Source organism: Panthera pardus, unplaced genomic scaffold (genome assembly GCF_024362965.1).
Source record: "Panthera pardus isolate Hobbes unplaced genomic scaffold, ASM2436296v1 HiC_scaffold_16, whole genome shotgun sequence".
NCBI classification, from domain to species: domain Eukaryota; kingdom Metazoa; phylum Chordata; class Mammalia; order Carnivora; family Felidae; genus Panthera; species Panthera pardus.
Genome location: NW_026526721.1, coordinates 30787117 through 30802456, shown reverse-complemented (window position 1 = coordinate 30802456; position 15340 = coordinate 30787117). Strand labels below are relative to the sequence as shown.

Sequence of the window (15340 nt, the reverse complement as noted above, 5' to 3'; positions counted from 1 at the left end):
CATATAAAAATTGTCCAAAAAAGTCTCCTACCTAGAAGCTGCATCCACTAAGGTATTTTCCAGGCAAAGGGTGCTATGGTGTTATGAGCTAAGGGCATTTATAGTGACCTGCCAATTCCCTATCCTGGACATTGACTAGAGCCCAAGGTGAGTGTATTTGAATTATAAAAGTGCCTGTCTCTGACTAATTACCAAGATAACTGCATATATATATTTCTTGTAGCTTAACTGCTGCCAGGAGAAAGTGTGTAAACTGGGAGATACAAAGGCAGGTCACACCCAGCCATACAATTGTCTTGCATCTGTCTCTGGGATCCTTGACAGCTTTGCATTCCTCTCTTATACCAAATTCCTTCTCTGCACCTGAAGGAAATTCCCTCTAAGGCTGAAAACCAAAACCAAGACTGCAGTAATTCATCGAGGTAAAAGAGTTCCTGAAACTTTTTGGAGACAACGTATTATCTTCCTTTCCTGGTAAGCCTTTCCATGTGTCTTTTCTTTTGAATTCTTACAACGTGCTTTTCAGTTATTGCAGTTTTATTTCACATCTTTGTTAGGAAGTGAGATTTAGCATGAATTTGGCTGATACTCTCTTTGGATGATACAAAATACATTTTCACAAATTGACGACATTGTGTTATTTATTGTTAAAATGCTTTCTTACAACACGGATATATCTTTTCTATGGTTAATATATAATAGTGAAGAGAGCGTAGTGTATCATTTTAATAAATCTTTCTGATAATTTTGTACTTTTGCCATTTTCAGGTGTTTCCGTAATGCACCCAGATTCAATAAAGCAATGATTGTTTTGTAATTCCTCTACTATTTGTCATATAGGTAAATGATAAATTTGTCTTTAATCACACATATTATGGATTACCATTGTATTATATTAATGCGACATTATTTGTGATTCTTCCAATACTATTTTATTTTCATGTTAACTTATTTTAAATGAAACTCTGAAGTGTATTACCCACTTACCATGTGCTTTAAAAATAGTTTTTAATAAATTGCTTCAGAGTTCAAGAAGTTTCTTTTTTCACTTTTACTATTATTATATAATTTTAAAGAATGCATAACCTTCTTTTTTATTTTTAGAAATAATTTGATCTTGTAAGTGTAGTTAGTGAAAAAGAATGAAATATTCATGGAGTATAATAAAATTGGAACTTTTTCTTTTCTATCCAGTCTCTAAGATCACTTTTCAACATCCATCATCTTAAACAAAGTTATCATTAGCTACTCGAAGGCAATTAAGAAATATCCACTTTCTTCCAATTCTCATACTTATTTATATTTAACAAATGATTTTTAGGGTAATTTTGTAGACAAGAAGTTTGTATTCTATCCATCTACAGGTCTTTATGGGGTGGGGAAGGTCAGATCTGGAAAGGAGGGCGTATAGAGTGGAATCTATGATTTCAAATGCTTTTTTGTATTCATCAGTGTCATTAGTATAGTCATTTATATAAGTCAGTTCCAATTGTATTTACCACTGCCCAACCCATTACCACAAGAGAAAATAAGATTTTGCATTTGGTCACAAAATATTAATGGGGAGTTGCACAAGTGACAGTATGGTCTGTTTTGATTATTCTACAAGGCAAGTCTGTTTTACATAAATGGCTTTTTTACAAATTTGAAATGTGAATATATTTTATTTTTTCCCAGTGAGTACACAATACACAATTCTTTGACAATACTATTAACCAATTTTATGCCAATTTCTTTTCTGGTCTAACAACATCAAATGAAACACATTAAGATTTTGGACGCTGTTTGGTGACTTAAACAAACTAGTTAAAAAAAAGTCAATCTATAAAACAAAGTATAAAAAGTCTACCCACGGCCACAAAATCCCTTATCTTGCAACACTTTAAAGTCACAATAAATGATTTTGAAGATGATGAGATAAGAAAAATCAGTAAACTGAAATTCATTTAAAAAAGGTATGGGGTTCCATTTGAAGTACACATTGTAGAGAAGCAAAATAAAAGTAACTTCATCTCTAAGATAATGTGGAAAGACATGTTGCTTTACACCAATTCTTGGCATGTAACTTGATAAATACAATGTACAGAAGCAGATGTACAAATTAGTGAATGTCATGGATCTGCATATCTTTAATACTGATACACAATCACTTTCCAGTGAGGAAGATAAACCACAGTTTAGAGCTCATCGGCATTGTTATAATTATGTTGTCAATGGACAATTACCTAAATTTGTTGAACAGAAATTGGAGGTGTTCTATCAAAGCTCATATAAACTTTCAACTTGAATCCCATTGAAGATATATTTAAATTCCCAGAGCATTAAACTATGACAAAGAACACCATTTAATCTGTTTTGTTAGAGCAAGTATACGTGCAACATTTTTACTTCCCTTTGGTTATATGATATCTTAAGTGTTGGTCTTGATTTTCCTATATGCTCCCTTGTACTGAGTTCGAATCCTATGAAGGAATCCATTGTTGTCAAGTCCCTGGACTATCCCACTTTAAATACATCATGGAAAAGATCTGGGGAGGGGTGGGGCGACTCTCTCTGCACACACTGAGGCATTCCTGAGCGGGGACACTGATGGGTGTTTCCCCAATGGAGACTTTGCACGTTGAGAATGGAGCTGTATTGTTCAGGGCCTGGCTGCACCGTGGCATTGCCTGTGAGCGTGAGATAAGTTTACATTCTCTCCCATCCAGATTTCCCTCCGACAACTTATACAGGCCTTGTTTAGACCTGAAGAAGAGTGAGCTCAGTGATTTCTAATGACATTCATTGACTGGGCTGCAAAATGAAAAAAATGACGTTCTCATACGTGTTTGTATTTCTTTAACGACATTCTGACTTACGCTGATTAGAAGCTTTTTTACATATACCAAGTTGTCAAAAGCTTTTGATTTTTTTCCCAGGATTCCTGAAGTCATTTGGATTGCCACAGTATTTGATCTTGTTCTAAATCTGTGAGGATGATATATTGGGTGCAAGATTTTACTGACCAATTTATTTAAAATTAGATTTAAAAGGGTATGTGGAATATTCTAAAAGAACATTCTAGGTAACCAACCATAAGGTCTCTGTTGCCAAAAGCTAACCAGAACAGTTAATTTATATACACTGAAAATAAGGTTTAAGGCTATGTCCTACGTTATTCCCGAAGTCACTTGCATACACGTAATCTAATTTTGAAGTCTTGGTTTATTAGTCACATACACCTTTTACCAGGGTACAAAGTCTATGTGCAATAAATGTAATGAACTAAAGCTTTAATCTAAAGTGGGTTATAGAATAGCATAAGGAGGGAACACGAACAAAACTTTGTTTTTAAACGGAAAGAGGTGAAGTAGGGAACCGCATAAGTAGAAATTAAATTCCTCACATCCTACTGTTGTGAATGTTACGTACTCATTCTTCACAGAAACTTTTCACCTTCCGTGGACAATCTGACCCAGAGAAACCAAACTGCATTCAAATCAGGCACTGATTATAGAAAGTTGCTACAGCATTTAATAAGTATGTTTGAGAATAGTTTTTCTCTTCAGTGAAGAAATGAACCACATGGCACCAAAAACATTGGGGCCCATTAAGAACATTAGTTTCCTCCACTCTTGCCTGTCGTGATGCAGTCTCAGGAAACAAAAAAGGGAAAAATCAAATTATGTTATCCCTTTGCTATTACAAATATGACATAGAATTGGTGACTGAGCCAATAATGCATGGAGTATGAATCATCACTCAAGCGGGTCCCATATTTTACGATTGATTCTAATCGTTACATCGAATATTTTTCAGAGTACAACTACTGAGCACATCATAGGGAAAACATGAGAAAGTATAACTAGAAGTCGAATTTACAGCTGTTGTAGGCAGCACATGGAAAAATGTCACAAGTGGGAATTTCAGGGAAGTTTTCTTCTACTGGACTGCTTCACTATTCACGTACAGTGGCTACGTATATTTCAAAGCCATATTCATTTTGACCATACATGACTGATGTTCAGGAATTTCTCGTTCTCAAAGTCGTGAAAACAAATGAGGCAGGACACTGTGATTAATGTCCACTTAACGAGGTTTGGTTTTATTTAAAAAGCGTATAAACATGCATTGTTTCTCCTTTAAAATTTTTCTTTTCAATTTACTCATTCAAAATGGGTCAAACATATTTTAGTCGGTAGCCAATTTCTGAGACTGTACCATAAAATGTTTCTTTCGATAAATCTACTTACTGTGAACTGAACATACTCTGAGCACTGCTTTTTAAGCACTTACAATTTGGCTATACATCTGGTGGCATGAACTTCACCTCTTAATCAAACAAAACACAGAATTGTCTATAGACTGCATGATTTTTTTCAAAGTCATAAATTTAAGCGATGCAGCTCTATCCTCTAGTGTGTACTGAACATGTATTAGAAAGATGAAACAAGATATTGCAATAGAGTTTTTGCATTTGGAAGCAGCCCGAGTATGTCCTAATAATAAATTGCCTCTTTAACTATTTGCTAGATATTCTAGAGTTCATTTTGTTTGTTTCCTTGGGGAACTTCATATTAGATCCTGACTTAATGAGTTGGAGAGATTAATTATGGTAATTCAGAAAATGCTTCTTGAAAACACTGTAATACAAACACAGCTCTTGCGAAACACCTTCATTTCCTTTTGCTTGTTATAATTCTCAGATGGGTCAATTACAATGACAGGTAAAGTTGATGCTACATATAACTTTCATTTTCATTTTCTTTTTCTTTCTCTTTTTAGCGAGTTTAGTACATCTTTGCTACCTGTGTATTTTAATACCTATTTAGCCTTAAGACTTAGATTTCCTTCTTTGACCCCTGCGTTTTGTCAATAGTAAAAGCCACCTTTCTGCTTTTCTTTTTATTGACTCAGTCCCTGGTACTCAAGGAAGACTTCGCCAACACCACTGTTCCTTTGCATCCTCCTGTTTCTACACCCCAACTGCAAACCATCTCACATGATTGGTTCCAACCAGCATATCCAGCCTAGCTTACAGTACAGAAACTCCCTTCACATTCAGTCTTGTTCTTCATGTCACGAGGAGTAGAGATTTGTGCTTATCACCAAATAAAATTGCAGTGCAAAATTTAAACATAAAAGTTACACAATTAAAAGTTAATATATGGCACCACAGCCTATTAATTCACATATAGTACAACAGACCAATAAAAACAGACAATAGTATGAACAGAGCTAAAAAGAGTGAGCTTGCATAGCAACGCACAAAAGAAATTATATACAGAGGAAAATCCTTTTCTTCCTGGAGGGCGAGTTTTGTTTTCTTTCTTTTGTATATACTCCTGACAAGAAAGAGTTAAGGTGGGTGGTGTACTTAAGAGAAGAACACAAGTAAAATATCTGTGGGATATGTGTGGCTGTGTGTCTTTACATTGCATTTACAGTCTTTTAATAGTACATAAATAAAGAAATTGTTCATTGCACTGTTTAGTGTCATCACTTCCATGAGTTCAGACCTGGTGGTCCTTCAGAGCAGCTTTGCATGTCTCCTCTCAGTTACTCTACAAAGAGATTAAGAAAATCAGAATAAGTTTGTATTGAACATAAGTAGTCTTTCATCCCGACCAGTATAACAAAAAGTGAAACAAACAGATAATCAATGAAGATAACATCATCAGATAGCCTTGGTGAGGGTGTAAAGTTAAGAAAATGGACTTAGGGAAAGGGAAAGAAAAAGAAACTGCAAAACTTGGAGATTTAAAATCCAGGTAGAGCTATTTCTGCACTTCTCGCGCATCTCTAACTATTCTAAAAGTCAAAGAAAAATCCAAGTAGGCATGAATCAAATTAAAAATTATAAACATATCTTACTAATAATCAGATTAATAATAGAAAACAATAAGGCTAACTCTAGTCAAGAAATAACTTACAGTCTGAAAGTACTTTTACTTTCCATTATTTCATGACATCCCCCAGTCTGTGATGTAAGCATAATAGTAATGCGATTTTTAAGATAAGGGGGTGGAGATTAGGAAGGTAGTTTACTTGTTCTGGGCTAAGACTGGAACCCAAGGCTGTTCCTTCAGCATTGCTTTTAAGCTGAATTCAAATAAGCAGCTGAAAATACTCAACAAGTATAATTTGGACATTGGATAGCAGAAGTGGTCAATTTCAAGAAAAAAATTAACACCAAGAGTTCAGTGCTTCTTACTGTGACATATTGTGACATCCTATCTTTCTCTGTCAGCTGATATTATATTTTTATAGATTAGTTATACTAACCATCAATGCTGGATCTTTATTCAAAAAGAAAATTGTATATATATATATAATGTTATTATAATCAAAGTACTTCAAATGAACTGAAATCAAAAATCAACTTTAAAAAGTTGACTCTTAAAATAAATAAATAAATAAAGAAACAAATAAATAGGGGTACCTAGATGGTTCAGTCAGTTAAGCATTAACTCTTGGATTTGGCTCAGGTATGATCTCAGGGTCGTGAGATCGAGCCCCGCATGTGGCTCCATGTGGAGCGTGGGTCCTACTCAAGATTCTCTCTCACCCTCTCTCTCTACCCCTCCCCCAACCCTCTCTATCTCCCTCACTTGCACAGGTTCTCTATGAATACATACATACATACATACATACATACATACATAAATACATAAATGAATAAATGAATAAAGACAGACATCAACTAGGGAATGAAAAATTCTTGAGGTTCTTTAAAAACTAACAAAGGGCCAATATGTTTCCCTTTCTTTATATGCTCAGTTAAAAAGGTAAACAAAACTACAAATAATTAACTTATAAATATTAAAATTAATTGCCTAAAGATAGGCAATTTTTGTATAGTATAAGTCAGACTTGAAATAGAAGAAATGTTTATTTAATAGACAGCTGGAAATAGCAAAGGTCTACATTATGACCAAAACTGCTCAAAGTCATAAACGTTTTTTTTCTCATAGCACAGCAAGATTTCTACTATTCTGAAATTTGTTTATTGTGCCAATATTATTGTTGAGGTTCAGGACATACTACTGCCAAATATGACACCTTGGCACACTGAATATCTGAAGCTGAAAGAGTTTGAGAAACCAACAGAAGCAGGAAGGTCACTCTGACCTCCCTCCCTCAACCCAAGTTTTTTTCTCTGAAACAGGTCCTAAAACTCCCACGTGAAAGATACGCTCCTTGTACCAGGAAGAAGGAAGATATTCTTATTCCCAGAGACAGGGAGTTTGGGGGCTGATAAACTGTGCAAACAAACCTTTTTAAACTAACCCTTTTCTTCTGAGTTACTTCTTTACCATTGACTGCTCCTACCCAAACCCTTCTGTCTCCTAAAACCTTCACAAATTTATTGCTTCTTTGTCTAAAAGATATAATAGGTTTCTGCTCTGGTCACTACTTTGGGTCATGGCTCATTCTCTTGTGAAGGCACCCATGTACGCTTTTCTCCTGTTCATCCTTTTTTTTTTTTTTTAAGTTTTTATTTATTTATCTTGAGAGAGAGTGTGTGAGCAAGGTAGGAGCATAGAGAGAGGGAGAGAGAGAATCCCAAGTAGACTCAGCACTGTCAGTGCAGAGCCCGATGAGGGGAAGGAACTCATGAACTGCAACATCGTGACCTGAGCCAAAATCAAGAGTCAGATGCTTAACTGACTGAGCCACCCAGGCGCCCGTCTCCTGTTTATCTTTATCAGTTAATTTTCAGACCCAACCAGGGACCCTAAGAGGATCAAGGAAAACTTTTACCTCCCCTGCATTATTAACCCAATGTTAGTTCTGAATCACCAGAGCCTTTCAAATGTCCTAAAGCACTTACATAATTCACCTGTAAACTGTCCTTGACTATTTGAGCCCATGTATCCTATGTCAAGAAGGTCGCTGGCATTGCGCTGGTGACTTCCTCTCAAAGCTTCGGCTTTCCTAGGTCCAGTGGATCCTTTAGAAGAAGCTGTTCCTGATGAGCTGTGACCTCCTGGAGATGGGAAACTGGGCTTGCTGTAGGGCACCAATGTCTCCTCTGAAAAAGAAATACAGAGTGCTAAGCTAAACAACAACATGGAGACAAAAGAAATTTAACTTTAAATATAAAGACGGGCTATTCTACCATTTCACTCTTTATTAAAATTAACAATAAGAGGTTTAAGAAGGCCCGGGTATTAAAAGAATTTCCATGTGCCAACATTTCCTATAACAGGAACTAAAACAGGATTGAATCAAAGGAAATTTGGGGATAAAAATATAATATTACATATCACTTTGAACATTTAAATTCTTTACAAAAGAGAGCTGCAGACAACGAAACTTATTGTTTAACTAAAGCATCTCTGAGCATAATTTCTGGAGTTCAGTGAGGCTCCAATTAAATTTTTCCATGAAGACTGAATAAACATGGTGTTTTTCCGCTTTAAATTATAGCGACATTCTCTCAGTCAATTAATATGAAGAACCATGTATTAGTTAAAATAAGCTCCTTAAATTTTTGCCGTTTCTTGGGATATAAACACATTATTTTAAAGATTGTGTATTTACTTAAAAGAAAAAGAGAGATACACATTTTAACAAACGATAAATAGTAAATACAAAGTTTTTTTAAATGCAGCAACTCTCTACAAATAACTCGTTATGTGTATTATTAAATACCTAATATTTTTGAAACATTTTTTTCTTTCCTTCTTTCTTCCTGCCTCCTTCTCTACCTCCTCTTTTTTTTTCTTTCTTTCTAGATATGAGCTACAATTACTGTGATGACTGCCACTCTGTTTAGATGGTCTTTATGGAATCACAATAATAATTTGTTTTTCTCTCACAGCCTGCATGATGTAACTTCCTAAATATTTCACTAAATCTCGACATTCAAGTTGACATGTTTTGGTTCTTCCATATATTAAATTTTCTCAAACTTTGAGCACCCAGTTGTGATATCATATAATTATTAAAAATGCACGGGTAGAGGATATATCTAGAAAAGATGGAGTCCAGGTTCAAAAATCAATGTATAAAGAAACTCTCAAATGTCATTTGTGTTTGTGTGTACATTTTAATACTCAATGAAACCTGATATGAGAAGAAATGTTCCAAAAAATGTATTTCTATAATAGGCCCAAACAACCACCACTCCTCCAAAAAAAAAAAAAACCCAACCACAAATAATGAAATTTATTTTGTGACAATTCCAGGAAGTTTGATTCATAAATAAGAATATTTCCCAGTGAAATGTTAACAACCCACTAAATTTAACCAGCTGGAGAAACTGTAGGCCCTGTTTAAGCTCTTTTTTTTCCTGAGAATACTGTGACTGGGCATTTCAGTACAACTTTTGTTATTTCAATGAATTCAACGAATTGACCGAAAGGAGCTCTTCTTTCAAAATGACTAGTTACTTCAGTCAAAACGAAACTGGTTGAAGGCAGAGATTATAGTGACATTAAGACGAAATTTGGAGGTCTTAAAAGCATTCAGCATAAACATTACAAGGCAAAAAATCAAATTGTCTCCTGAACAATCCAGGTAAAAAAAAGCTTGGAGGTCTCTTGAGCTCAGACCTCTATGCAGAGGGTAAGGAACAATCCCCATGGGAATGAGACTTAAGCTGTGTCAGTGAGCTCTGCCGAGGAATCCCAACTTTTTAGCGATTCAAGGCAAACATATTTCAGATGCTCTTAAACAACTGCCATTTCTAAGTACCTGGTAGGGGGGGAAAAAACAGGTAAAAGTCCACACTTTCTTAGGACTGTGCAGAACACACCTGGTCCAACACTTTGTTTGTGTAGGGCTTTCCGTATATCTTCTTGGCGCTCTGTGGAGTTTATCCATTCTTGGGTTTGTCGCTGCCACTCTAGGGATGCTCTAGCTGGACAATCCAATGAGCTCTTTGTGTCTTCTAAGGTGGATGCTTGTGGTGTCTCCAGAGAGCTTCCTTTTCTCTCTGTTGAGGTTTCCACGTTACCAGCATGCTGGCTCGGGCCTATTTGCTGCCTTAAACCCTGACCTGGAGGGGGATCTGGTGGTGGTGGAAGATCTAAAAATTGTGAATAATGTTTAGAATGGACTACAATGTAATGAAAAATACAGGTTCTGATTCAAGATGAAGAAAAAAACCCATGCCCTCGTAAAGGTCTCACTCACGCAAAATAAATTTGGTGGGGGGAGGCAAAGGTCAGTTATTTCTTCCTAAAATGCATATTATTGATCTCTTTTCTACCTTTTGATCACATTGTATTTGAAACAAAATTGACTAATTTCAACTATTATATGTGGAGAGTGTTTTCAATTGCACACTGAGGCTAATGTTCAAGGTATAAAGGGCATTTTATATTTTCTCCATAGTTTATCCAATGTTCACCCCCACCTCCCCAAAGTAGAAATATCATGACACAAAATGACTAGACATTCTAGCAGCTGTGTTAATAAAAGGCCCCTGGAAGAATAAAAGCTGTCCTGCCAATCTCCATAGGAAATGTTGCCCTCGGGAAATTAAGAACTATATGCCGTATCATATGCAACATATGACTGCCTTTACCCATGTATGTGGTACATTTAGCAACAGTCAAAGGGTTAAGCTAACATTTATTAAATGCAATTAACATTCTGCCTGACAACCAATTCTGGCTGTTCGTTTCATGAGTTAGCTAATGAGTTACAACTAATACATTATAATCTTCCAATGTATTAATTTTAATAAGTAATAACCACTGTTCAGAGTACAGATAGAATATGCCTCATGGTGCTAGAGTAGACAATGCATCATAAAACTTTGAGACGTAGTAGAATAGATAACTTTGCCAAAAAGCTCTTTAAATTAAATATAAGATGTGAAAAAACTAAAAAGTTCAAATGCTTAGCTAATTTTTCATTTTCCTTTTATTAGTTAGCTGTTTGGATCATGACACCTTTATACTTTGATTTGTCTTCAACTGTGATATCATAGTCTCTTCTTTCATATTTCTTTAAGTATTATATTAGTTCTATTATATGATTTATGCCATTATACTAGTTCTAGAATTACTTTGTTGAAGATTTTGAAATCTCCTGAACATTCTAAACATTTTTTTGGATTATTATCTTGTAATTTTTCTGGTATACTACTGCAAACTTCTCTGTTCATCCTCAGAATATCAGTGATTACATAATGTCAATTATTATTGATATAATATTGATATAATATATATTGATATACTAATTATATATATCAGTGATATATAATTGGTTCATAAATCAAATACCATATATAATACACATATTTATATTATTAATAGGTGATATTTCATATAGATAGTCCATTATTTCCCACGCCATTGTTGTATTTGTGCTCTTATTTCTAAGAGTACTGTTTGTGACACTTAAAAGGAAGAAGTATAAATTTCTTGTGTACAAAAGACAGGCTTCCTCCAGAAAGGCTAAGTTGCTCTCTTTAAAGACTTTATTAAGAAGCCTTATACCTTCTTTCTTAACGAGCAAAATGATATTGTCCTCCACTGAATTGACAATAACACTCTCCTCTGCATCTGCTTTGGGAGTTCCCATATTGAAGCAGCATTCCCAATTCATACATATGTCCTCTTGGTAGATTATGAATTACTAATTATTGAAGGGAACAAGATTTCCATCTGGGAGAATACAGTTGCATTTGGAAAATTTCTTCCAAAATGAAGAGCTAATCCAATATCGTGATATCTGTTCGTAGAACAGTCCACCAAGGGGTGTAGTGTTTCCTTTATATTCAATCTGACTTCCTTCAGTATGTATTATTATAAATGTAAAGCAATCATTTCATTGGAGTGTTTGGCCTTAAGACTGCCAGCAGGGGGGAAATTATTACATTTGCTTTCAAAATAACATATCTTGTCATTGATTTTTATTCTCCATCAAAGGAGCTTCATTTTTAAAATGGACAAAATGGCATCTGCTTATGCTAGCTGAAATTCTGATTACTATTTAATTTAACCTGAAATTATATGGCTACATAATTAAGTCATATACTTGGAATTTGTATACTCTAAGAAGAAAGTACATGGCGTGCACATTGAAATAAACGAATTGGAAAAAGATGGGATTAAGAATGACTGTGGAAAAAATAAAAATATGTAATCAAATATGTTTACTTAAATTTATTATTAATTTCCATGTTGATTCATTTTGACTAAATTAATTCACTAACGAGTCTCTTATTGGCTTACTCAGGATTTGCTGTTATCAGGCACACAACAATCCAATGAAATATGTGCCATTATTATCCACTTTTTAGAAAAAAAAAAGGCAAAAAGAAATCAAATACCTCCAGCTTGGATCTCTCCTTCCATCAACTTCAGACTCACATGACTAAATCCACACTTAGGTGTTCTACTTATTTAGAAAGCATCTACTTTCACATATCAAAACTGAGCCCTGGACCTTCCTTGACAAAACATGCTTCTTCTCTAGTGTTCATCATCTCAAATAGTAGCAATTGCATTCTACAAGATGACCAAAACTTTGGCATAATCGTTGACATCTCTGCTTTACAACCTGTATTTAATTTCAGTAACAAATCCTGTGGCACCAATCCCAAGCTATAGCCAGAATTCAACCTTTCTCATTGCTTCCACTGATTCTACCTGGGTAGAAACCTCTGACATCAATTCCCTATATTACTTCTACAACCTGCTATGTGGTTTTTGTGCTTCCACATAGAAGTGCATTTAATCTGTCTCAACATAAAAACGGGGCGCCTGGGTGGATCGGTCGGTTAAGCATCCTACTCTTGGTTGTAGCTTAGGTCATGATCTCATGATTTGATTTGTGAGTTTAAGCCCTGCATCCAGATTGGGATCCTGCTTGGAATCCTCTCCCTCCCTCTCTCTGCCTCTCCCGTGCATCCCTCCTTTGGGAGCACATGGACTCTCTCTCTCAAAATAAATAAACTTTAAAAAAAATAAAAATAAAACAAAAATATAAGTAAGATCATGTTACTCCTCTGCCTTAAACACACACACACACACACACACACACACACACACCCCTTCAGTGGTTTCCTGTTCAAAGTAAGAGCCTTGCCCTTATAGAAGTTTAAGGTCTTTTGGTGCCTGGGTGGTTCAGTTGCTTAAGCATCTGACTTCAGCTCAGGTCATTATCTTGTGGTTTTTGGGTTCAAGCCCCATGTTGGGCTCTGTGCTGACAGTTCAGAGCCTGCAGTCTGCTTCAGATTCTGTGTCTCCCTCTCTCTCTGCCCCTCCCCTGCTTGTGCTCTGTCTCTCATTGTCTCTCTAAAATAACATTAAAAAAGTTTAAAGTCCTACAAACACTGGTCCTTGCTTATTTGTCTAAACTTACATTTTATTCTGTGGCTGTCTGCTTCAGTCACACTGCTTCTCTTACTTTTTATCAAACAAGCTTCAGGCTGGGGCTCCTGGGTGGCTCAGTTGGTTAAGCGTCCGACTTCGGCTCAGGTCACAATCTCGTGGTATGCGAGTTCGAGCCCTGCGTCGGGCTCTGTGCTGACCGCTCAGAGCCTGGAGCCTGTTTCAGATTCTGTGTCTCCCTCTCTCTCTGACCCTCCCCCATTCATGCTCTGTCTCTCTCTGTCTCAAAAATAAATAAATGTTAAAAAAAAAAATTAAAAAAAAAAAACAAGCTTCAGGCTTCCAGTTGCTGTTCTCAGTTTCTGGAATGACTTTTCCTCGATATCAGCATTGTTTTTTCCCTTTTAATCTTTTAGTCTTCTCTAATGTCATCTTCTTGGTCAAGCCTTCCTTGAGACTCTACTTAAAAAAGACCTCGCCTAACCTTTGTATTTCTCAACTACCTATGTTTTTTCTCCATGACACTTATGACCATCTTACCTACTTTTATTTTGTTTGTTTGTCTCTATCTTCTCTCAACAGAATGTAAACTCCAGGAAGATAAGGAATTTTGTCTGTTTGGTTTCCATTGCCTATCATTTGTTATGTGCTTAGTAAATATTTGAATGAACAAATTAATAAATACAGAAATTCGCTCAATGGTCCAAGCCAGTCTGTGGCAGAACTAGGAAAGTTCTCTAACCAGGACATTAGGAATGAGGGGAGAACAGGCTAGAAGCAGCTGATCTAGGGAAAAAAAGGTTGATGGATAGAAAAATACTTCCTCTGCCTTCTTCCTTCAGTATTGGTTAATATATTGGCTTGAAAAGGTATTCTTTGACTTATGCATGTAGAAGAGAAGATTTGGATGGAGCAATGGCTGCTTCGAAGAGAATTCAAAGGAGCAGAATGTTCCTTGACATGTGTGTGGGTTTTTTCATAGTCTTTAAGACAGAGCCTTATGTTTACCACCATTCCCAATTCCTCTTCCTAGACACAAGAGAATATCACTTTCCCAGTAGTTAGTCTGATGTCATGTGACAGTGTACTTGTCAGTGAGATGATAAGGGATATGCACCACTTGCAGGCCTGACCAGAGAACGTCTCAAGTGATCACTCTGTTTTTGTCTTCCCCTCACTCAGAAGCCATAAATGTCGCACTGTAAAAATAATGGTTTCCCAATACTGAAAAAGCGTATTTTCTTACATTAGTACTTAGAGGAGAGACACCTGACCTTGATAAATTATTATGTTCATGGGAAACAAACTTTTGCGGTGCTGAGCCACTGAGGGATAGAAGTTCTTTGGTATAGCAGCTGGCGGTAATTATTCTGATTAATTTGCTCACAAAACACAATTTTAAAATGTATAAAGCAAAAGTTTTCGTGTAAAAATGTCTAGGCACTAAGTGCTGCTAAACAGCAACCTGCCCCAAAAGAACGGTTTGATTTCACATACAAATAATAAAAAAAATTATTACCAATGCCTGGATTGATACCATATAAATTCTAAGACACATACATTTGCTATAAAATAGCAACATCCTTAAGGATAATCTGTAGACTGTCACCTGCAATAAATGCCCTCATATCATAAATAAAACATCATTGGATCATACACTTGGGAAGACATGGGAGCCAAAATTCCCTTTGCAATATCACTACTTCCAAAATATTTCTACTAACAACACATAATCCATAACCTGGCTTTGCAATGCTGGCAAGTTTAAAAGTTAGGAACCTATTAGTTGTTGAGAAAGATAAGCAATGTATTGATCATGCTTTAAACTAGGTGGAAGCTTGCTTTAACCAGACATTCTGCTAAAAATTGCAAGAAAAGAATTTTAGGAAGAAAAGGAGAGCTCTCTATTTTGTTGATTTATATTTTATGCCTTCCACATATTCTGGATATAATCTTCAAACATTTCAGAAAAAACGTTTTTCTTTTCTTTCTCCACAACATTCGTAGCAGAAAAACTATACAAAATTATTAATTCTGAGATTTATAAGTAGCATACCAGTGGGAGT

The 15340-nt window shown here is 35.6% G+C and overlaps 1 protein-coding gene across 18 annotated transcripts in view; it reads right to left on the bottom strand.

Moving 5' to 3' along the window:
• Positions 1–4057: 4057 nt before the first annotated feature.
• Positions 4058–15340, bottom strand: part of ROBO2 (roundabout guidance receptor 2) — a 597843-nt gene continuing 586560 nt past the window's right edge. For 10 of the 18 annotated variants that reach the window (XM_053903196.1, XM_053903191.1, XM_053903195.1 and 7 more), the window contains 3 exons: positions 9743–10015; positions 7814–8014; positions 4058–5543 (listed from right to left, as the gene is read on the bottom strand). In XM_053903196.1, the coding sequence (XP_053759171.1) occupies positions 5542–5543; positions 7814–8014; positions 9743–10015 (476 nt within the window). In that variant the 3' untranslated portion in view covers positions 4058–5541. The remainder of the gene's footprint in view (positions 5544–7813; positions 8015–9742; positions 10016–15340) is intronic. The other 8 variants (XM_053903200.1, XM_053903203.1, XM_053903204.1 and 5 more) reach the window with 2 other exon arrangements.